Here is a 24524-nt window from a genome sequence, read left to right as displayed (position 1 = left end):
TATAATTAACATAGTTTAGCTAATTAAATGCAAGAAAACAAGCTAACTAAGTCGCATAAATATGCTCCTATCATCAAACCACTTCAAAGTCTACTGCAAGAGGTCAGAAAAGGAGGAGGAATGTTTCATGATGCTGCTTTAATGCTTTAAATTGTTTAAGGGTTCATTTTGTTATAGTTGAATATACCCTTAGTTTTTTTGGAAACAACTTTCAGATAGATCTTTAGTGTTTTGGACATATCTTTGGTGTTTTTGGTACTCTTATTTTGGTTTAGTTGTGTACTTATATTTTGAAAGAACACATTGACCCATTAGTTGTTAAAGTTGTGGTCTTTTGATACTTTCCTATGAATTGGAGGGTGTACAACTTGGAATATTGAACTTCGTTGTGAGTTGAAAGTTGTTAACAATTGAACTTTGTTGTGAACCCTTGAAACTTTGTTATGAACTTTGTTGGTAGTTGGTAGTTTAAAGGATGAATTTGCAGATTTAGAATTGAAAGTCTGTTTGGAATTGAATTTACAAATTTGGAATAGAAAGTTGTTGCTTTTTCCCTATTTAATTTTTTTTTTTTTTCAAAAAAATTTGGCAAGAAAGAAGGAAGGTAGTACACAGTTATGGTTTAAAATGTTGGGTTTTTTGAAATTTTAATTTCCACGTGGACCTCCTAATGACACGTGGCACCCAGTCATTGTCCACATAGGAACCATGTCATCAGTTAACGGGAAACTTAACATCCAGACTAACGATGCATGAAACTGTCTCAAAATTAACACTTTAAGTATGACTCTGGGATAAAAAAAAATTTCATATACCAAATGTTGAAAACCACAAAATTTGATAGTAGTAAATTGAGATTTACCCTAAATTTAATCACAGTGCCTTTTTGAAATCAACCACAGTTCATAAATGTTGTAGATGTAATTTATTTATTTAATCAACGAATATAATAATATAATCTGATATTTGTTATTAGAAAAATTCCCAAAATATACCAATTCCATATCTGACGACACCAACCACCAAGTCTCACCCGTTCGCTTCCATCGGTAGTTTCTTCGAAATAAACTACTCATTTCTCTCTCAAAGTCCCACCCCCAACCTTCAACCCCGCCCCCCACATTGACCCGCACCTTCTTCGCAATCGCAACCGTCTCTCTAAGAAAACCCTAGCAGTCGTCGCATCGTGCTTCCGTCTTCGCGATGCCAAAGTTCACGCCGACCACCGGGAGCTGGATGCAATGTCCGGCCCTGTTATGGGAAAGATCTCCCTCAGGTAGTCATGCTCTCATTTTCAATTTTGATGTCCTCCAAGACTCAACGATGCTATCTTCGAGCTTATTTTTGTTTCCCTAATTTTTTTTGCCATTTTGTAAAGGAACTGCTATTATGTGACTAATAGAAGTAGAAACGAAGGAAAAACGGGTTGAAATTTGGGTTATGCTGCCGGTATGGATGTTTTTGCAAGTGGCTGGGTTATGCAGAGAAGGGGAATGTCGAATTTATTCGTGCTGAAGGAGGTATGAATTAGGGGAATTCTGAGGTGGTTAGCTGAATTTGATATGTTATTGTTCCATTTTTTATGCAAATTAGGGGAATTTGAGTGTGGGCTGATAGAATTGGATTTAGATTTATTATGCAGTTTCATTTTTTAAAGAACAATTTGGATCAAGTTTTCTGTTATCAGTGAATTTAGTGTTTGATATTCTCAAATATTTTAGTATGGGGATCAATATTTGCACTGTTGAACTTCAAGCATCTAAGGATTCCAATTTTAAGGATGCGGGTATGTTGTTCTTTAAATACAACTTTCGTCGACTAATCTTTTATTAGTTTAAAGGTCTTAACGCTTCTTTCTCTTTTACTTTTTCTTTTATTAACCCAGGGTTATACAATTTGCAAGTTACTATTGAATTATATTTGATACAGTACAAGGTACAACAATAAATCCGTACCGTTCAATAATTATTTGGATTGAGATCTAATGTATATTCCCACCTATAGATCTATATGCTTATGTCCATGCAGATAGAGAGAGGCAACAATTGTTGAGGCTCAAGCATTATGGGCAGTAGTTCATTCTGAATGTCCTTGCTTGGAGGTGTCCAAAGAAATGTTAAGTCTTCAAGTGATAATGTTCTTGTTATTAGAGGCGTATTTGATACTTTGTGGGTAGTTTGGTATTTCTTAGTATAATTTATCGATTTTGTTGTTAGCTTTAGTGTATAGTTTGTAATATTTGAATCATGATTTTTTATGGAATTATTAAATCATAGTAAATGTGCAATTTTATATATATATATATAGAGAGAGAGAGAGAGAGAGAGAGAGAGAGAGTAAATGATTTTATATTTTTGGAAATTTTTGTATAACGGATTAGACTTGGTCAATCTGTAATTAGGGGTGGGCACGGGCCAGGCCGGGCCCAATTTTGAAGGGACCAGACCGGACTCAGGCTTAGAAGAGACGGGTTAGGCCAAGCTAGGGACAACGTCCACTGGTCCCTTGTTTTTTTTTTTCGTTTATTAAAAAATAAAAAATAAAACTAAAATTTGCATAGATTCACTACCAGTGCACACTATAGTGTGCAAATTTTGCACAAATTCACTCCCTAGTCCCTGCACAGATTCACATCCAATCCAAACATTACAAAGTCCAACATCCAAGTCCATAGATTAACAATACATCCAAAATAACAACATTACATCGTCCAACATCGTTCGAAACATTAAATCCGAGACATTCAAAATAACATCCGAGAGACATCTAAAGATCAAACCAACATACAAAATAGTCGAGAGTCCAAGACATCCAAATTTCAAAGTCTAAAATCAAATAATCCAAAATAACATAAACATGACATCCGCAATAAGAGCCATAACTAATAACAACAAATCAGCAGAGTGGTGCCATCCCTATTTTTCAAGGGCAATCTATAGAAAAATATCAAGAAAGCATTAAGTACTTACATATGTTGGGTTCCAAAGAAGAAGACTAGTACTTTCTCCCAATTAGCAGAGTAGCCCCACTTCTCTGGTTCACTTACTTGCAGCCAGAAAAACCAACTTGATAATCACTCACACTAAACATAAAAAGAGAATTATCTACATTCACCGTTACAAGAAGCAATCCAGTATCAAATAATAATAACTAAACCACAAAACACACACACACACACAACACACATAGCATGCTCAAATTAACAATTATCAAGCTGGAACGATTTCAAGAACATAAAACAAAATCATACAACACATTAATTTCACAAAATTATTATTACTTCAGAATGCATAAATTGCTTTTCCAAACAGCACATAGTTAAATAAGCATATTTTACATATATACAACCTAGCAAAATAAGCATACACGAAACCCTAACAAAAACTAGAAGAAGAAAAAAAACAAAAAAAAAAAAAAAACCAAATCTGAAAACGCAGTTCTTGATTCAATTAAATTCAAAAAAATCCCAATCTCAATCCCAACCAGCCGACCTAGCTTTTCGTTTCTAGGGTTTCATGATCAATAACCAAACACTCCAAATCCCAACACAAATCCCAAATCTCACTCCCATCCAAATAGATCCACAATTCCTTCACCCAAATGTTCATGCATTCATCAAATTACTCCCACCTAAAGATTTAGTCTCTAATCAAATCTCATTATTCATGCTACTGATCCTCCGCATCAATAAAAATAAAATTCGGAAAAATTAAATTAAATTTTAAAATATATTGGGCAGAATTATGGGAGAAGTAGACTTACGGTAGCCGACCAAAAAAAAGAATCTAGGCTGGTAGCAGTGTCCTCGACGTCGGTGGTGTTGTCGAAGATGAGAGAATTGAGGTTCTGGGATCTAGGATCTGGGTTCTCTGGGTCCTAGGAGTGGGATGTCGTCGAGGAGGATGGTTGGATAGGTGGTGCCGTTGTGTTGGTCACGGCGACGATGATGGGCTGGTTCTCTTAGATCTCGTCAGAGTCGAGGGAATGACGGATGGTGGATAGGTGGGAGTGAGTGTGAGATTAATTTGGAAAGTGGATACCTGGACTTGGGACTAGGGTGGAAACTAAGAACATCTCTAACTGAAGGGTCCAGAGGGCTAGAAGGCCAAAAATAGCCCGAAAATCGTCTCCAACCGAGGGTCAGGCCAAAGGGCTCGTGGGCCCCACTGGACAAAAAAGGGCCAAAGGGCCAACTGACCGGCCCAAATGAGCCAGCCAGTCAGCCCCAGGCCGGGCCACAATTTCAAACTCAACGATACCTAGCTGACGTCAAGGTGACGTCAGCTAGTCGTTATTTTTGAATTTTTTTTTCCTATAACTTCCTAAGCCATTAAAAATATTAAATTAAATTAATTAACAAGAAACAACATTAAATCAAAAATATTCAACATAAAAAAATAAAAAAAAAATAAAAAAAACAAAAAACAACATGAGTTTTTAAATTTTTATTTTTTTCCTATAAATTTAAGTTGTTGTAGTTTTAAAATTTAATTTGTAGTTTTTAAATTTAAGTTGTACTTTTTAAATATAAGTTCTAGTTTTTAAATTTAAGTTGTTGTAATTTTTAAATTTAAATAATAAATTATGTTTGGCCTATGGCCCTTTGGCCCTCGGTTGGAGATAGTTTTTTTTTTACAGGGCTAAAACGAGCCCTATGGCCCTTTGGCCCTTGATTGGAGATGGTAAGAAATATAGCCATGCATTGTTTATTAAAATATTAATTTCTTGGAGAGCCAGAGGGCTAAAACTAGCCCTCTGGCCCTCCTTCAGTTAGAGATGGTCTAACGGTTTAGATTAGATGATAGGTTATCATTCAATCTCGACCATTGATTATAATTAGAAACGGGTCGATCCGAGGCCTTGTTTTTCTAGGGCTTAGGACTTGGCCCGCCCCGCTTATTTTCTAAAACATTTGGAACTAGCCCATACCCATCCCGAACCTAGATTACCCGCCCCAACCCGCGGTTCTTCTACCCGCTTGCCCACCCCTATCTGTAATCCACAACGGCCATAGTGCACGTGGTTTTAGATCCCAATTTACCACGGTCACAATCTGTGGTTATATCACATTTAACAACAGGCATAGCCTGTGGTAGAAACTGAGACTTTTTTTCACATTCAGATTACTAACGGACGCAGTGCCCGTGGTGGATTGCAATCTATCACAGGCATTCACTGTGGTAGATGAGCTTTTTTCTACTAGTGAAATAGTGATATTACTAGTATTCAGTTTCAAAACTAGTGACAATACCCGTTTTTAGTTTAAGAAATATTAAGTGTTAAGTTTAAAAAAATAATGATAGTAGCAGTGTTCAGTTTAAGAAATAATGATAATAGAAATAGTCATTGTTCGGTTTAAAAATTAATGATAGTATCAGTGCTCAGTTTAAGAAATATTGATAGTACTGTTATTCAATTTGAGAAATAGTTAGTGTGCAGTTTAATAAATAGTCAGCTTTCAATTTTAGAAATAATCAGTGTTTAATTTAAGAAACAATGACAGTACTTGTGTTCAGTTCTAAAATAGTTTGTGTTCAGTTTAAGAACTAGTCAGTATTCAATTTAAGAAATAGAGATAATATTAGTGTTAAGTTTAAATAATAGTGATAATACCAATATTCAACTTACGAAATAGTGAGTATTCAGTTTAAGAAATAGTAATAATATTCGTGTTCAGTTTTCAAAATAGTAAATGCTCAGTTTACAAAATAGTGAAGGTTCAATTTAAGAAATAGTGATAGTATCAGTGCTCAGTTTAAAAAATAATGATAGTACCCTTGTTTAATTCAAGAAATAATTAGTGTTCATTTTAAGAAATAATGATAATACAAGTGTTCAGTTTAATAAATAGCCAGTTTTTAACTCTAGAAATAGTCAGTGTTAGTTTAAGAAATAGTGACAATACCTGGATTCAGTTCTAAAAATAGTCTGTGTTTAGTTTAAGAAATAGTGATAATATCACTGTTAAGAAGAAATAGTGATAATACTTGTGTTCAGTTTACGAAATAGTGAGTGCTCAGTTTAAGAAATAGTGATAGTATCAGTGTTCATATTAAGAAATAGTGATAATATTCATGTTCAGTTCTAGAACTAGAATAGTCAATGTTCAATCTAGAAATAATGATGGTACCAGTTTTCAATTTAAGATTAGTGACAGTACTCGTGTCCAATTTGAGAAATAGTTAGTCTTTAGTGTTTATAATTGATAATTTTGTTTACTTTCTTGTTTTTACTCGAAGACATGAAGTATCAAATTGTTAGTACGATATCGATGCATTTTTTGTTAATTTGTTTTCAGGTTGTTGCTAGGACAAAAGAAAGCCACGAACAACACTGTCGAGAAAGACAAATAACGAGGAAAAGGTGGTGGTGTTGGAAACATTTGAGCCGGTGAAAACACCGAAGCTCTACGGGCAAATCTATAAGACCATTGTTTTATCCGTCAAGAGTTGAGACCCCACGGGCAAATCTACAAAAACTCACCAAGTGAAAATGAAACTGGGATAATTTCCAATGGAAGTGGCTCCTGCATTCTAGGAAAGTGGGTTCTAAGTGACAAGCAAAAGTAAGGGTGGAGATTGATCAACAAAAGAATCTGAACCACCTAATTACAAATAAATAATAATATAATAATATAAAATATATATAAATAATAAAAGAGGAGGTGGCCACTTTCCTTCGCACACGTTGGGTTTTAATTCCCTTTCAAGTGGAAGGAGGACGACAAGAAGAAAACAAGAAGGAAAAAAAAAAAGGCAAAACCATGAGAGAACAAACGGCTAAAAAAATAAAAAAAATAAAAAGAAAGGGAGAAGGAACTTGCTGATAGAATGGCATACTTGTAAATAAAGAGAAGTTTATTTCTAACAGAATTGGCTGACATAATGGGATTGCTGTTTGGGGCAAGGGTGGAAAAAAAAAATTATTTCATTTTGGACTTTAATTCAGCCCATGTGTGTTAAATCTGTGTAGACGTGATATAAATTAGTTTTGTCGTTATAATTAAATATGAAACTCTTTTGGTTAAATAATAGTATAGGGTGATTTTTGGTTAAATTAAACTTAACCCAAACCCATTTCATTCATTAAAGCTCCCAATTCAAAGTGCATTATAAATAGTTGAAACTGCCTCATCCATGTCAAGTTTCACTAAATCAACATGTGGTGGTTAGTATCTCTCTTAACTCGTTCCTAGAACAATTTGAACACATATTAAGCAGTTTCTCCAGTCAAATAGTTGAAGGACGAAACCAAATTGAACCCTAAAACTAGGTCTAAATGAAGATTTGAAACTTAAAAGCTAGACCATGTAAACAATGCAAACCTATTTCTCAATGGGGAATTTTTGTGCATGAAAAATAGTTTGGCAACTAGGGTTCCATAACTGAGAAGAGGCAAGCTCAAAAGCTTTTGAAGGCACTCTTTCTCTTTGAAATTTAATATGGACAACCAAGTGAAAAATGAAGCCAAGCTAGGGCTTTAAGCAAAAAGATTGCTTGTTCTCAGCTAGCAAGTACAAGAAGCACTTGTCAACTCAAAAAACGATCTGAGTATATCAAGTGCTAAAAGCAATCCCTCTCGCAAAAAAATATCAATCAGCCCATGTGCGGAGCTTTAATTTTCGTGGCCAACTAGCTGGAAAGCAACAACCAATCCTAACCAAACAACATCACTAATCAAAAGCAGTTGAAAATTTTAAACGTGAAAAGCATGTGCATGAACAAACCTTTGAAGTGGCCCAAACCCTTGAGTAAATATTTCCAACAATAGCAGCCCTTTGTGCGGTTGTCCTAAAACTAATTTGAGCATGTATGGTACATATTTACATTATTGACAAGGAAAGCCAAAAACATAAGTCTAACTTTACGTAAACAACATTTAGCATTTAGTAATTTTATGTTGGAGAATGTCGTAAAACAGAATAAAGTCTCTCTTTTCTTGAACTAGTTAAGGTTACAGGACTGAATCATGTTACAACCAGATCCGTTGCCCGGAGAGATCTGTTTATAATCTGCTTTACACGGCACCTTCCAACACTGAAGAGAAAATGGTAATGCCTTCGTAGACGCTTGTATAAACTGTGTAAAACAAACACTAAAGCCATCGCTCCAAAACGGCACGATATAGGCTGGGTGCAAGATCAAAATCGAGCTTTTCTTTTCCGAGCTGTGTATTTTGTGTCTGGCGGAACAACATTTCCTTTTTTTCTCATCTGTTCCTTCTTCTTTAGTATCCATTGTCTTCCCTTGCCTTTCTTATTTGTCTTCTGCTTTTTCCTTGGCCTGTGCCTGTCTGAGTTTGAAACCTGCTCCCCACGAACAAAACATAACGAATTAGAAATTCATGTAAGAGCACACAGATAGATTTAAGTTTAGGAGTGATTGGAGCATATTTATATGACTTTGTTAGCTTGTTTCTTTGCATTTAGTGAGTTAGTTTCTATTTATTATAGTGATTTAAGCTATTTTCGTGTGTTTGTAGGTCCAATTAGCAAAGATGACAATAAATGGCCAAATGGAGCAATTTGGAGTAGTTTTGGACTTGGATTGGATAGCATGTGGAAGGAGCATAATGGATGGACGTTTTCAGTGACAAATGATGCTAAAAATGTGCTACAAATCTGGAAAAATTAAATTAAGGCTTGGAAGACAAGGAATCAATTGAAAACAAGGAGATCTTATCCAACCTTATCCTATCTTATCTTATCTTATCCCATATTATCCAAACATTATCTTATTTAATCCAACATTATCTAAACTTATCTCTAGCTACAAAAGGAGTCCTTATCCTATCCTAAATCCTTCCCGTTTGAATTTAGGAATCCTTACCATGTTTTACAATGCATATCTAATTCTAAAAGTCCTGAAATCATGCAAATAACCTTATCCTTGTCCTCCAAGGATTGGTGCCGTAAACCCTACCCTATATATACACACTTTGTGCCGCAATTTTGGGGGAGGGAGAGAGAGCCATAGAAAGAGAAATTTAGAGAAATTAAACACTTTGTGCCGCAGCTTTGTAAGGAAGGAGAGCTTGGAGCCATGCCTGCCATCCAAAGCCTTTGGATTGCTAGAGCATTTCTAAATGTATTATATCCTTAGTTTTAGTCCAATGGTTGTTTTAATTAGGTTTTCAATTATGATGAACATGTGGAACTAATTTCATTTTAGTTAGAGGTGAATTCAAAGCCATGAACATATATGTGATATGAATGGATTACATCCAGTTATTGTTTTGTAAAACATGAATGCGATTTACTTATTTGTTTTATAGATAACTTATTCTTGTATGTTGATTAAAGAGGTCTACTTAGTTTGCATGCATGAATTTGATGCTAAAATATAAGGGAATTTCACCTAATAGTTATGAACTTATATTTACAAGTAGTGGAGGTTGCTAGTCACGATCGCGTTAAGTAAATTCCTGGCAGGAGTATCATGCAGTTCATAGTTACGAATGTCATGTCAATGCTTATGATTTTCATAGAACTTAATGATCTTTTATATGTATCTCTATCATGCAGTTCATATAAGGAACTTGATAAGAATAATTTGATTGCGTCACTAAGTCCAATTCAATGAATTTAGAAAAATCTGATGGTTAATTTGTGCAGTTCACCGTTAATTTGGGGCATTGTCATTCGTGGTTTATAGGAATAATAACTGGAAATCGATTTGTATGCATATGTATCATGTGTGAAGAAGGACCCTCTAGCTGGCCTTTCACCCCCTTCATTCACCTCAATTTAGTATCAATTAGTTTGTTTCCTGCAAGTTACTTAGTTTTAGTTTTAAATTTCGTCCAAACAAACCCCCCTTTCATGTTTTGAGTCCATTTAGTTAGATTTTCGTCCAAATCACCCATTAGTGCTTGTTTTGAGTTATTTGAGTCAGTTTAGCTTAGTTTTATGTTTTTTAGTCTAATTAGTGTAGATTAGCATCCCTCCTAATCCCCGGCCTAGAACGATCCTACTTACACATACTACAATTGTCTAAAAGAGGGTTTAATTTGTGTGTTAGTTTCTACCACATCAAAGAGCTTTGAATTTACATTAGACTTCGAGAAAAACAAGAAATATAGTAATAGTAAATGCATCCGTAAAAACTTACTGTCTGATTTTCTTCATCTTCACTACTCTCATCATCAGAGGAACCCTCGCCATCTTCGCCTTTTCCCTTGGGAGTAGAAGTAGTAATAGATGGTGAACCGCAAGTGAGGACAAGGTACTCCTTTCGTTTCTTGGAACTGTAACAAGATATTCCTTAAGTTAGAGGAAAATACTACTGAAAGAATTTAGATATTAAAAATTCCATGTGAAGTCAGAATCCGACATTTTGCCCTATATTTCGTACTAGTTCCCTGACCCTCTCTCAATAGTTTCCGTGAAGCATAAATATTCAAACTCCATGCATGTGCATTTTTGTTAGCAATGTTCAGACCCTTTATGTATTATAAAGGCCGATCAGATGCATTTTGCAAAAGCTGATGCAGAAGCCCTACAAAGGTTCATATACCAGAAGTCATTTGTTTAGTGGATATGTGGGATCATGCATGAGCAGCTTAGAAAGTAATCTAGTAACCACATTGTTTCAGACGAGCTAACAGCCTATGACACAAGATCGCATAATTGGTTTCTTGCATACCTGTTGGGAAAATCAACAACGACACCCCCCGCAAATCCAGCACGCATTGCAGAACTCAAAATCAACTCGCGCTGGTCCAGATTTTCAGGATAAACTTGAAATGCTGCCCTTGCTCCCCTTGCTAAGCATCTGTATAATGATCCAAAGAAAGCCCTGCAAAGGAATTAAGACAGCAACATTCATACTGAAATTGAAAAAGGGATTGTAGTCTCAATCGATGCTTAATGTCGTAAAAAGTCCAAGAATAAGAAGATCATGGCACACTTTTCATTGCATTTCAAGCATATAATGATATAGAATTTATGACGAGGATATAAAAACCAACAAGAAACACAACATACTTCAATCGTAATCGTGGATTATGTGATGACTTATCAGCATTGCACAACCACTGCATTGAACAAAATGATAAAGAGAAATTGGCGTAACATTCATACAGTAAACCGTATCAAAACATAAAAAATGCATACATGAAGTAATCTCAGTAGTTTCGAAAATTGAAGAAACAAAAAAAAACAGGTACAAACATTGCAAAAACTTCAGCAAAAATATTCAAAACAGAAAGGAAATAATTGAATTTTGAGATCTTTACTATTGGGTATATAAATATAAAATAAAAAACTGACAAAACAAGGGACACAAGCTAAGATAGGAAAAAAATCCAAATAAACAGAGCCTTTAAGTGAAGGGATTGGGACCCCTCTACATCAAACTTCAACGATCCGAACCGTTTATTTTGTAACCCTTCAATTCAATCCGAAACCATTTGCCTATTTAATTATCACAATGAAATTTCAGTGTTTCTTATAAAACAAAGTGTTCGTCAATTTCTTTAAACTCAATTAGATGTCTCAAATATTTCCGATTTGGCTAATATTTTGCAAGGATGATCTAAGAGCTGCAACTTAAAAAATAGACAGTTCGGATTGTTGAAGTTCGATGTGGTGGGGATATATCCATTATCCATTGTTGCAAGTATTAGTGACTGAAAACACAAAGTAAACCTGAACAGCTGAGATGCTTATCGCTCCATCAATAATTCCTGAACGAAGTCCTAAGCCCTGAAACAAAATCGAATAATTACGATATGCTAATAGAAAAACAATTTCAGGTTGAACCATATCATATTTGTATGCATTTTTCCTTCCTTTTTCCGTCCACGAAAAACTGAAGCACGAGGCATTAAGTGTGATACCTGACCCATGTCCCCGAGCAAAAGGTCACCCTCAACTTCATTCTCCAATGCCACATCTCCAATCATCAAAGAAATATAATTCCCATTTAGAAACAAACCATGGAATCCATCAAAGAAGCTCAAAACCAAAACAAAACATCGAAAACGAATAAACGAAACCCGAAAAAACCACATACCAAGCATCGACTGGGAAATATCTAAACCAATCCACTGATGCCCACTCTCTGACAATGTATCTCCGCTGAGCCCCGACCCACAACCTGCAGTAAAAAGCTCAATCACTCACTCCGATTTTTCACCATTCAGTGAATAAAACCAAACCCCTTTGGGACTTTTTTACGAAAACAGAATTGAAAGATTGCGGGAGTTGGGTTTTGAAGGACTACCAATATCGAGGAGCAGCCTGGGGACGCCGTCGTCGGGGAGAGCGAGAAGCTCGAGGGCTCGGTGGGAGAGCTCCGACTGAATTTCCATGATTCGGGAATTGCGAGTGTACTTTCGAGCTTCCTCTTCATTGTAGAAAATCTCGGGTGGAGCTTGCAGCTCCGGCCGAGACATGTTCGCTTTTCTCTTTTGTTCCTTGAAAGGGGAGGGAGAGATAGGGGAGGTGGGCGAGGGAGGGAGGGAGGCAGGGAGGGAGAGAGACAGAGAGCACTTAAACCCTAGCAGCGTCTTCCTTCGTGAGTTTTGGAAGTTTTGGCCTCCATGGGCTTCCGTTTACGTCTCTAATAGGAGTAGTCTAGTTTGTGGCCCAGCCCCAAAATGCGAGGAAGAGTTTTGTTTGGTGTTAGGGATACAATTTGTATCCCTAACACCTGGATCATTGGTTGAGGTCCAAGGTTTCAAGTCTTAGACACTGGAGTTTCAGACCTTGGTATTGAGTGGCGATGTCACCCAAATCAGTCTCTAGGGCCACAACCCTGAAATTGAGCTTTAGGCATTAGGGTCTCGGTCATCAGGTTTTCAGAGTTCGGTTCAAGTTCCACAGTTGGTTGATTGAGTGAGAGTCACGCAGTTCAAGTTTTACTTGTTATTGAGATTTTAGGTTCAATACTAAATTATTATTGTTAGTCCATTGTGCAGTTTAGCTTAAATCACAATTATTGTATAGAAAGAAAAATCAACTCCCCTCTCTTAAAGGACTAAGTTTCTCCAAAAGATGCACATGATGAGAATAGGGCAAATAACAAACTCACACCTCAGCTTTTAAACAATTTCATGTCATACATCAACTTACAATTCTTTGCAATGTTAGACTTTATTAAATTTTCTATCAATTTGACCGTTAAATGATGATGTAGCAGGTGTAGGGGCCCACTCCCTCGCCCAAACTTTAAAAAATAAAAAAGGAAAAATTACATTTTACCACCTCAACTTTGAGTCACAAAACAAAATCATACCTCATATTTTGAACATTAAAATATCATACATTAACTTATGAATTTGTTGCAATGTCATACCTCTTTTCCTTGTCTGTTAATTTGTATGTTAGCTATTGACGTGGTAAACGTGAGGCCCACTCCCTCGCTCATAGGAACTCTATGCTATTAACATGTCAACGGTGGAGTGTGGCCAATCCTATTTGCTAAATATATCCAAAATATCCTCCGTGTCCACCCACTATCCTTGTCTTTTTCTAGTTTTCTGCCACATGGCTCTCTCCTTGCTTCCGTCTCCAATAAGGGTGGGCACTTGGAACCGAAAACCGAAACCGAAACACGAATCTAATCAGACCACAGCGAACAGTTTGGTTTTGCAGTTTTGAAACGGTTGCGGTTTTGAAATCGAACCGTGGCAAATAAAACAGTTTGGTTTCGGTTTTGGGTTTTCAAAACCACACCGAAACCGAAACCAAAACCGCACCATATATTGAATGTTTTTGCTACATTGTTGTTGCTGTTTTTGCTGCACTCGTGGGATTCTGGACAAGTCATTATGTCATGAGAATGAAAATTGCTTTGGCAGAGAAGGGAGTTCATTACCTCTATTTGGAAGAAGAACATCTTCTCCCAAAAAAACAAGAGCCCTTTGCTTCTCAAAGTCAACCCAGTGCATTAGAAAGTTCCTGTCCTCGTTCATAACGATATTGGTGCGGCTCAATCAGATTCAGGAGACCAACCACAATGTACTTTCCTACGTACATGCAGATGCAACAGTAAGCAATCTTCTTCTCTGAGTGAAACCGGGCCAACATCACAGTAACTATTTCAATACGGTAATTATATATATGCAAAACACTATATTTTCCCTACATGTTGCATCAACTATATAGAATTATTTAGCAAATGAAGAAAACAAAGAAGCTGAAGAAGACTGACTGCTCAGGAGGATATATATATATATATATATATATATATATTGATCATCATGATGGTGAAATTGAGGGCAAAGGGTGTAGTGAAAGAATGAAAAGAAAATTGGGGATGTCATGGATCAATATTTAAGGAAAAGAGAGAGAGAGAGAGAGAGTGTGAGAGAGAAGTATATTGCAGTTGCAGGGTGCTGGTAGTGCATTAAAAACCTGCAAATAGGTGTATATTTTAAATTGTACATTTTTTTTCTCAAAAACTGAACTGAAACAATTTGAAAACGCACCGAACCGAACCAAACGGTTTGCTTTCATTTCAGTTTTGGCTTCAAAACTGCACCGAACTGCACCGCAAAAAGTTTCGATTTTGGTTGCGGTTTCACTCGAAACCACATCGAACCGCACTGTGCCCACCCCTAGTCTCCAACTGTTTCCCTTTCCCCTTTTTCTCCCCCTCGGAAAATCTGAACCCAAAAAACCCGATTTTCAAAGTTAAATGTAAGAAGAGGTTAAGCCAAATTTGGGGCTGTCAATCGACGACATTTTTTGAAACTTAGAGAAATCGAAGTTGGCTAACGGATTCAACGTAGATCTGAGAGAGTACGAGCACCAAATGGTGTCATCCTAACCGAACGAGCCGTATCCGTCGCCAATCGAGTCATCAAAGCCGAAGAGCGCACTTCTGAATTCACAGGTGAAGTGGGAGATGTAGGCGTTGAAAAAGTAGGAAGCGAAGAGAAAGCCGAAACAGAAGAAAAGTCGGGGACGAAATGATTCTCAAGTGATGAGCAGTCTGCAGTGAAGAAAGAGAGAACAGATATGAACGTGAACGTGAATCTGAATTTGAGTAAAGACCAAACGAAGTTGCACTACTCAGTTCAACAATCACGTCAGTATCCGTACTCGTTGGTTCAGCAAATAGGATATATTTAGCGAATGGGATTAGCCACACTTCCCCATGTACAAGTCAGCAATATGGAGTTTCAGTGGGTGAGGGTAGTTAATAGACAAATAGACGGACAAGGAAACAAGGTCTAACATTGCAACAAATTCGTAAGTTGATGTATGACATTGCAATGTTTAAAAGATAAGGTATGGGTTTGTTATACCCATAGTGCAGGTAGTAAAATGTAATTTGCCCTTTAAAAAAAAAAATTGGACAAGGGAGTGGGCTTCGTGCCAATCATGTCATCATTTAACAGTCAAATTGATAGAAAACTTAACAACAGTCTGATATTGCAATGAACCGTAAGTTGATGCAAGACATTGTAATATTTAAAAGATGAGGTATGAGTTTGTTAAAGGAGTCAGAATGAACCTTATGCTTGCAGGGGTGGTCACAAAACATGGTACTTTGAATCAAAACGCCTATAATTTTTCATGAATAACCACACCATTGCAACAACTAACGTGCTAAAAAGATTTACACCATCAAGTTTTCCTACCAATTACTATTCCCACTGAATTGTATCGCAATCAAATCGTCCTAAGAGTACTTAAGTATATACTGCTTCACCATAAAACATATATTTACTTGCAACTACCAACCCGACTGACCCCTACCTACAAAACATCAACCCTCTCTTATTGATGGTCGAATTGCACATGAAGCCACATGACAACTTTGGTTCTTACCGAGGCTACACGGCCAAGCTACAGCTCCAACGAACAGGGTGCCACAGTAAACCAATCTCATGCTATTCTCCTCAGTTTCAACTGGGTGCACATTCCCTGTATGCATTGACAAACCACCGATTCATTGAAGGTACTTGGACATTTTCCCTTTGTTGCCATCACGATCATGATAGATTTTCTGCAGGCCAAAGAAAAACAAGCGTATGGTTCAAATAATCGAAAATACTTGTGAGATTGTGTTTGCAAAATGAGGCACGCCAAATATGTTTCCCTGTCATTTTCTCTTTCAACCATCCATTTCTTGCCATATGATCAACTAAAGAGGACATACAAGCCCCTAATAATATTACACTTTACCGAAGAACACTTCAAAAAGCCAATACTTTGGAAAAACCACCTTCTCACTTTGCAATGGAAGAAGGGCACCAAATTTTCCATTTTAGAATCAATTAGAACGTGACAAGTGGATGGTCGAAGGGTTTTTTCTCTGATTGAGTTTTTGAAGTGTTTTTCTTTTTATAAAACTGATAATTGTTTGGATGTTTTCTCTAATTTACAGAAGAAAAAAAAATTAAATAACAGAAAAGAGATTTCAAATGTAGTTGAAGCTACTTCAACCACATTTTGGTCATTTCCACCTCTCCAAGTTAGTAGAGTGTTCAACATGCGTATTCCATATTCAAATCCATGCAGCAGTAATCATTATACGGTACACCAACAGTGATATAGAGTTTAAGAATACACACCTTCACCAAATAGCTGCTCAAACCGAGCCACGATGTGCTTCCCGTAAGTGTACTTCTTCAATGTGTTTGTATGGCCCCTTATACGATTAATTAATAACACCCGTTGACTATCAGTACAGATTTCGAGAGTCTTCTGCACCACATAATTTGCATATTGGTCCTTCATCATTACCTAGGACAAAAAAGAAATGGAGGTTAAGCAAAGCTTCAAATGAACTTGTGCTGCTTTGTAAACTATAAATTGGCATATGTGTGTGCATATACACGTAAATAACACAACTAATGGATTTTTCCTCTAGGACTAAAGGGTCAATGAAGAATTCCTCATACCAACAAATTATCATTTCCTTCATTATGCCCAACAATCTCACTAATTAACAGTTCTCGTTCCGCTGCACCACCATACTCCAAACATTTCTCAACAACATTTGAAGCAAACTTGTGCTGGCTCAGCGGTACAAAATGACCCGACAACTTGTTAATAATTTTCCTTCTTTCATTAGGTTTTCCCCTCTCCAATACATGCTGTCAAGCATAAAAAAAAAAATTCATTAGCCAAACAAATGATGAAAGATCAATCACATGTATATAGAGAAAATGAAATATGTAGTTGTAACTAGGAAGCATAAAGCACATCAGAAATATAGTTGGAAAGAAGTGTTGCACATATAGGACACGAAATATACGTGTCAACATTCAACTATTAGGACAGAAAAAAAGGCTAAACATGTACATGTATACCTACAGCGTCATGAGGTTAGGAGAACCAAATAGGAATGAGAGAGATGGTTTTTCAACACCTCTCTCGTGTCATTCTACTAAAAACATGTGTGCCTAACAGTGTAAGTAGGTGTGTCGAAGGCAATTTCTGGACAACTTCTGGTGTAGACAGTGACACACTGAACTACAAGCCCTCTTCTATTGCAAAACAGCTAGTCAACTTCTGGAGTCATGCCTTTCCAATAAAAATTTATGCCATCTGAGTTATTCTCACTATTGGATGCCTGTTTCTCCACAAATCCATGCCTCTTTCAAAGAAATTTCCTCCATCAATTAACTACACCATTTACTGCTTGAGCCAAACACATAAGAGATTTTGAATTGCTAGTACCTTACGGCTATCCTCAACCTATAAGAGGGCAAATCTTCTCATGACATACGTGTGACTGTGATACCTATACGTAATACCACTGTATTAAGTATGACCACTAAGACGTCGACTGAGTTCCAATATGCATAAATTAAATGTTCAGCAAGGCACATTAGTTCTTCAGCGTGAGACTATGTGTCATAAATTCATAATGGATAGTAATCATAGTAGAGAGTCCAATACAAACCTGTGTGACATAGTTGCCATACTGGTCCTGGGCAAGACCAGCAACAGACTCCAATATCTCGTCAACTATAAACTGGCATTGCAGCTCATCCGTACAATGCTCCAGAACTCTCTACAGCAAAACCAAAAAACAGAGAAACAAGTTCATCTTTTGTCTGGTAACCAAAGGAAGGGTGGCAAAGGGGAAGAGAAGTGCTCCAACCCCTCAAGTTTAGTGATACCTGTATAACACGACAGCCATAAGGATGGATTGAAAGTGTTGGAACTTGACCACGGAAAGCAGAGATTATAAACCCAATTTTTTCTGTAGGAATGCTCTCAATGCACTTTTGTATGACATGGTTTCCATTTTGATCACGAACACATCTCAAAATATGCCCATCCAGCTCATGTACAAGCTGCACTTTCTGTTCAAGTTCAATAACCTCAAGTGCCTGTACCCACCGTAACAATAAATAACATAGGCATATTATTATTGAACCAAGAACACTAAGCTGGGAAGGCAATTATGTAATACACATTGCTTCCAATTACTGTTAACACTTTTTTAAGAAACAGACCATGTCATTATGGAAAATATCGTTAGCAGCTTGTCAATGGGTGCACTATTCTAAAAAGAATATTAAAGCATCTACAATCCTCAGCCCCATCTCAGAAAAATTAAAGAAGATGCAAGGAGATAGAACAAGTCAGACATAAAAGAATAAAGTGCATCGACTCTTTCATGAGCCAATAACTACAATAAAAGGTTCTTATAAAACATAAAACACAATACAATACAACGAAGGCAAAAGCCATAATACTGCTGTTGCAAAAATAGCAATATTGATAAACAAATATTTGATGTTGGAAAAGATAAATAATAAATGTTATCTAAAAAAATCAGAAATATAAGCAATTACACCCACAAATCTCTGCATTCAGTTTTGTACTTTCAAACATCGCTGGTAATACTACTTGGTATCAAAAACCTATTCAGCACCTCCAAATACATCTATATGTATAGCATAAACATCTCAACAATACAGAGCTAAAATTTAGCATAATTTCCAGACAAGTCAAGATAAGCTATCAGTCAATTCAATACAATTAGACCCCTTTAAAACTGTTCTAGACCACCCGCACACAATGAAATAAAAAATAAAAGCGATAAGATGAGCTGTATTATAAAATTGCAAATCATCAAACATGAACGTGCCACATGAAGTTCATTCGCACACAATCTGCAACACCTTATCACCCTCTCATACCTTTTGGATTACACGACAGCCATACATCTGCAAACTTAAGGGCAAAATTTGACCTAAAAGTTGATTGGCAAGTTCCTTCCTCTGCTGAGGGGTTCCATACTCAAGAAACTGAAATAACAAACGAAGTTGAAATTAATAAAATGGCATGAACCTTGACATTACAGAGAGAGAAAAAATAAATAAAAAACACAAAACAAAACAAAACTTAGAACATACCTTCTGAATCACATAGTTACCGAAAACATCAGTCATTAGTTTAGAAGCATGCGGGACAACTTCTTTGAATACAGAAGCCTTCTCTTCAACACTACAGTTTTCCAACTTCTGCTGAATAAATCTACTCCCATGTTGATCAGCACTGAAATTGAAAAATTCACGATGACTTACTTGTTCCAAACAATTAATAATGAAATCAACAACTTGAGCACAAACAAAGTACCTGAATTCAACAATATGTCCTGTGATATCAGATAGCTCAAATCTGCGGCCTTTGCCAGATTTCAACTCTTCAAGGAAATTATAAATCTTGGGGTCGTCATAACTCTCAAAGCCTCTGTGCCCTGGCCATGCATACAAGCCAGTATTTCTGCCTGAACCTATGGGTGGTACTGGCGAAACTGGACTAGTAAGGGGAGGGGTTGGATACTGCATTAAAATACCAACATTTGGTGCACTTCCAAAATAGTTAGAAGTCACTGACCCTCCTCTCTGAGGGTTCAAATTCCCCATGTTTCCAATTCTCTGATGTTGGCTTTTGTGTTCATCCAAATAAGTACCATGACTGGACACTTTCTTTGAGTCAACACCACCTCTTGATGCCGATGGATCAAATTGGCTAGGAACACCATACGACTCCACAAAAGGCCGTTGATGGTATTGCATGTACATAGATTCAGAAAAAGAAGATTGCAGCGGATATCCAAGTTGACCATAGAACTTGCTTGAATGTTGCATATCAGCACCAGGTGAAAGGATGCCCGCAGTTGCAACCCCAGATGTTCGAGCATTCAAGCTTGGACCCACAGTTCCATCAACAACCACAGGGACAGCAACCGGAGGATGGTATCCACCAATATATGGAGAAAAAGCAGTAGGATTCATATATCCGCCAACATACTGTGGAGGGAGAAAGCCTGGTCCTTGAATATTTGAGTAATATGGATTAGCTGAATTCACGTAGGCTGCTGCAGTTGCATATAGTGGTGGTGTGAACCCAGATGTCTGAAGAACTGGTTGTACATCCGCCGCAAACTTGGATGTATTATGGAGATGCTGATCCATGCTAATATATGTACTGTCAGTTCCTTGAGAAGTTATTTGCTTCTTGCCACTTTGAACTTGACAAAAATTGTTTTGTTGCTGAGCCTGCTGCTGCAAGAAATGATTCTGGCAACTGCGCTCCCATTGTTCGTGTTTCTTTTGATTCTCTATCAAGTCCGATATGTTAAGAGCCTTCATTTCAGGTTCAATGACCGCAACACATGCATCATTAACAGCCGTGCTCCTGGAAACAGAAGTTGGCGAGGAATTATCATTTGGTGAAAGTTCTGTAGCATCGGCAGTATCTGCACCCACGCTGGGCCTAATGGTGGTTGTCGCATTAATAACAGGATCATGCAAGGAACTGGAATCACTACTGTGATCAATGAATTCCTCAGGTATTCCATTGCCTAATGTATGAGAGTGATTAGGTACAGGTGGTGCAGAGCCTTCAAAATCTTCCTGAAAGTAAAAAGATAAGTTACATTTACAAACCATGATATGGTAAGGAAAAAACAACTGGTGACTACTTTACTGACAACAACTCCTGAGTTTCTCCAACAGTAATTTTTTTCTGGATTCAAAATATGGGCAAAATTTTAAGTTCATTTGGACAATAGAAGCTATTCTTTAAGAGAAATATTTCAGACATTACAACCCAACTAAAAATAAACAAGAATGAAATTCTCAAGGTAATCATAAATAGGAATATATGCACCTTGTTGAGTAAAATGTCAAGGTATCGAGTTCTAACCTGTATTAAATCACTCGCATTTTGGTGTTGGTGGTCAATAAATGATGCTGCACCCTCACCGGACCAAACTTCACTTGTCCGATCTACCCAATCATTAGAAACGTGTTGGGAAGACTGATCATCCTCAGATTCTTCCTTGTGTGTAGGAAGTGATCCTTGAGACACATGCAACAGAAAATTGCCACTGCAATCTTCAGGTCCCCAGTTCTGGCTGAAACTACCAATATGGCGTGCCAGACGTCGATTCTCCCAAGAAATAAGTGGACGAGGAAGTCTAGGATTCAAATTGACATTGGCACAATAATATGCCAAATAAGCTGGATCAGCCCGTAATTGTTCCTCAGTCTCACACCTTTCAATAACACTACTTAGACTTGCCAAGCTTCCATTCATGCTAGTGTCCTGCTGGGATAGAAGGTCATTGATGGCCAAAAACGAACCCTCCATACTTGGGGGTGCACTTCCACTTCGATTAGGAGAAATATCCTGTCTGCTGCTTTTAAACTTATGGCCCCTGAGAAGCAATTTCAACTCCTCTGCTGCCATAGCAGTCTTCTTATGAGGCGCCCATTTTGCACTAGTTTCTGACATTCTTATTGGACTTTCTGTCGCCATGCTATCAGAAAATAACATGCCCCCTTCTTAGTATGATAGTATAAGGAACCTCACATGCTCCCTGAAAAACCAAGATATAAGGGGCATTTCAGTCAGAATATGGGGGAAAGAGCAAGACAAGATGCAAAGTAACTAGAAAGGTGACAAGGACCCCCTAGTCCTTAAGCAGCATATGATTTGTGGAGAAATTCACTACTATGTTTGGATGAGGGAAATAAACTTGGAATTTAGATTAAACTCGAAATTTATAAATTGATAATTCCCTTGTTAGGATTCATTAACATGGAAATTTAGAATTTCCGTGTGGAAAAAAATTTGGAATTTGGGACCTCCAATTCCCAAGTTTAAATTCCATGTAAATAGGTGTCATTTCCTAATTTCTATGATTAAGAGTTTAAAAATAACATATTCCGTATTCAATTCCATTGTTCTTTTTAAGTTAACCAAACAAGAAAATTCACAAATACTAGGAAATAAAATCCCGTCATTCCAATTTCCGTCATTTTAAAATTTCTTAGTAATCTTAAATTTCTTCATCCAAACATAATGTCCAAGAAAATATGTTGTCCTAAAGAAGCAGAGGTATTAACAAATTCTCAATCATATAATCGCTTCATCGGTCTTCATATCCACCTTTTCTCAAATAGTCCTAGACAAATAGACTGTATGGTCAATAGTTTTCTACCCTTTTCAATTTTGTTCTTCACTTCCAAATATCAGCAAAAAAATAATAATTCTGAAACGTCATTGCAAGTGAGTGCTTGGACCAGCAGATAACGATCTAAAATATCATACATGAATGAAAAGGAGCAAAAGAAGCAAACCCCCAGCAGCATATTACCCAGCCAAAACCATGTGAAAACCCCACACTTTACAGCAGCAACCATTCAAACACATAGAAATGGAAGAGTAGAAAAAACCCATTACAATCCAAGCATTTAAATTCAGAAAAATAACTGGAGACTAAGTAGAAATACAGAGACAGAGAGAGTTGAGTTTTGAAAACCCTAGGTGGACTTTCTCTGTGACAGGAAAGTTTGGGTGAAACGTTAGAGATTCCCTTACCAGTAATACCAGCAGCTGACGGGAAAGGAAAGATTCACCGTTGCAAACAAACCCTAGATTCTATTCGGGAGGGGAGAGAGAGAGAGAGGGAGAGAGAGAGAGGGAGAGAGCGAGAGGGAGATGCACTGGCCCCCTCCTATTCCTATCCGATGGGTCTACTGAAAAAATGATGTATTTGGCTCGTTTCAGCGGGTATTTACAATTTAAAGCTCTTTTTTTTTTCTTTTTCTTTTTTTAAATAAAGAAAAGAAAATAGATTTAGTTTCGCAATAAGTTAGTAATAATGTAGTTCAAATTCACATTTGGTAAGAATCGAACTCAAGGCCTATCATTTACAAATGAAAAAGAATGTTACTAGACCTTAGTACTAAATAGTTAAAGATCTCTTTCTTTTAGTAAAAAAAAAAAGTGGCTAATTTCAGATAAGGTTTTCACTAATTACCATTTCAAATCATTTTTATTTCTGTTCCTCTTTCGAGTGATGATTTTTTTCCACTATTCAATGTCTGTATTACATGAAAAATCACTTTAAGCTCAAGAATTTTAAAAATAATAATAATAATTGAAATTATTTTGTAATGAGAAATGACACCACAACTAAGAATAAATTATGCAGATAAATGAAGATTTTTCTATAATTAAACTTTTAAAGAATTGAGGTAAATAGACTGAATCTACCAAATGCATTGGAGATTAAAATACTCTTATTAGGGACATACTAGACTTCCAAAGAAAAATTAATTTTTAAAGTATAAACATTCACTTACTATTACAGTCTAGTAGTATGAAGAAAAAACAAAATTTAAAGTATAAACATTAACAGTCACTTAGTACTACGGTCTAGTAGTATTGTAAGTGAGAAGTCTTAGATTCGAATTTTGTCAAAGGCGAATTTGAATCATATTATTGCTAGCACATTGTAAGGCTAAGCTAAACCTTCCCTCTTAGTGTAGATAATATCATCTGTTCAAAAAAAAAAAAAAAGTTTAAACACTAACAATTATTGGTGGGGTTATGGGTTTGGTTGACTTGAAGTGGCACGGAGAATGGACAAACAAAAATGTATGCTTTAATTAGGTATAGCAAATGTGTCTTGTTTGTTGTGTTCGTATTGTTTTCATGTTATACTCGTTATCTTTATGGGTTATGTCGTGTTAAACTCGTTATCTTAACGCTAACATGTGATCCAATAACAACCTGATTCATTAAAAGGTCGTGTCGGGATAATGGACTATACAAGAAATTATTATACCTAATGTCTAGATCTGAAAAATGATATCTTATTGGATTCTTAATGAATGACCCGATAATAACCCGACTCGTTAACCGGTTCTTAAAGGGTGACTTAGTACCGTCAATCATTAACGTATCAACTCGGAACCTATTATTTTGTATCATTTAGTCTCGAGTTAATGGGTCATCCACAAAATTATCATTCTTACTTATCTATACTACTATATAAAGCCGGAAGCCCATTTGGGGTCATAGGCTTCACCAAAATAAATGGGACAAAAATGCCCACCCAAACAAAAAAGTTCAAAAGCAGCCCAAAATAATACAGGGGCATTATCGTCATATAAACAGTGTTTTTTAATAGGGTAAATCTTTGTTTACTACCCTCATGTTTCATGGTTTTCAACATTTAGTACATCAAGTTTTTTTTCATCCCAGAGTCCTACCTAAATGTAAATTTTGGGACAATCTCATACATCCGTTA

The 24524-nt window shown here is 36.6% G+C and overlaps 2 protein-coding genes and 2 long non-coding RNA genes across 4 annotated transcripts; 1 reads left to right on the top strand and 3 right to left on the bottom strand.

Moving 5' to 3' along the window:
• The first annotated feature begins 878 nt into the window (after positions 1-878).
• Positions 879-2273, top strand: LOC108865558. The gene is made up of 2 exons (XR_007261101.1): positions 879-1276; positions 1379-2273. It is a non-coding gene; the product is annotated as an uncharacterized LOC108865558 (long non-coding RNA).
• A 373-nt stretch (positions 2274-2646) lies between these two features.
• Positions 2647-4260, bottom strand: LOC103927379. Its single transcript, XR_664194.3, has 2 exons — positions 3763-4260; positions 2647-3045 (listed from the first exon to the last, which is right to left on the bottom strand). It is a non-coding gene; the product is annotated as an uncharacterized LOC103927379 (long non-coding RNA).
• A 3602-nt stretch (positions 4261-7862) lies between these two features.
• LOC103927380 (18S rRNA (guanine-N(7))-methyltransferase RID2) lies at positions 7863-12480 on the bottom strand. Its single transcript, XM_048591888.1, has 8 exons — positions 12225-12480; positions 12015-12098; positions 11839-11894; positions 11648-11704; positions 10985-11034; positions 10644-10796; positions 10110-10245; positions 7863-8305 (listed from the first exon to the last, which is right to left on the bottom strand). The coding sequence occupies exons 1-8, from the start codon at positions 12394-12396 to the stop codon at positions 8141-8143; spliced, it is 873 nt and encodes a 290-aa protein (XP_048447845.1). The 5' UTR covers positions 12397-12480; the 3' UTR covers positions 7863-8140.
• Positions 12481-15420: 2940 nt separating this feature from the next.
• LOC103927381 (pumilio homolog 6, chloroplastic-like) lies at positions 15421-22965 on the bottom strand. The gene is made up of 10 exons (XM_009336297.3): positions 22808-22965; positions 21128-21803; positions 19553-20835; positions 19330-19471; positions 19114-19221; positions 18085-18297; positions 17865-17975; positions 16858-17052; positions 16528-16699; positions 15421-15959 (listed from the first exon to the last, which is right to left on the bottom strand). Exons 2-10 carry the CDS (start codon positions 21758-21760, stop codon positions 15946-15948), a joined length of 2871 nt encoding a protein of 956 aa, XP_009334572.2. The 5' UTR covers positions 21761-21803; positions 22808-22965; the 3' UTR covers positions 15421-15945.
• Positions 22966-24524: the final 1559 nt, after the last annotated feature.

Source organism: the organism of the source record quoted next, unplaced genomic scaffold (genome assembly GCF_019419815.1).
Source record: "Pyrus x bretschneideri cultivar Hongxiangsu unplaced genomic scaffold, Pyrus_bretschneideri_v1 Contig36, whole genome shotgun sequence".
Taxonomy (NCBI): Eukaryota; Viridiplantae; Streptophyta; class Magnoliopsida; order Rosales; family Rosaceae; genus Pyrus; species Pyrus x bretschneideri.
Note: the sequence above shows the minus strand (reverse complement) of the source record. Positions and strands in the feature narration are given on the sequence as shown.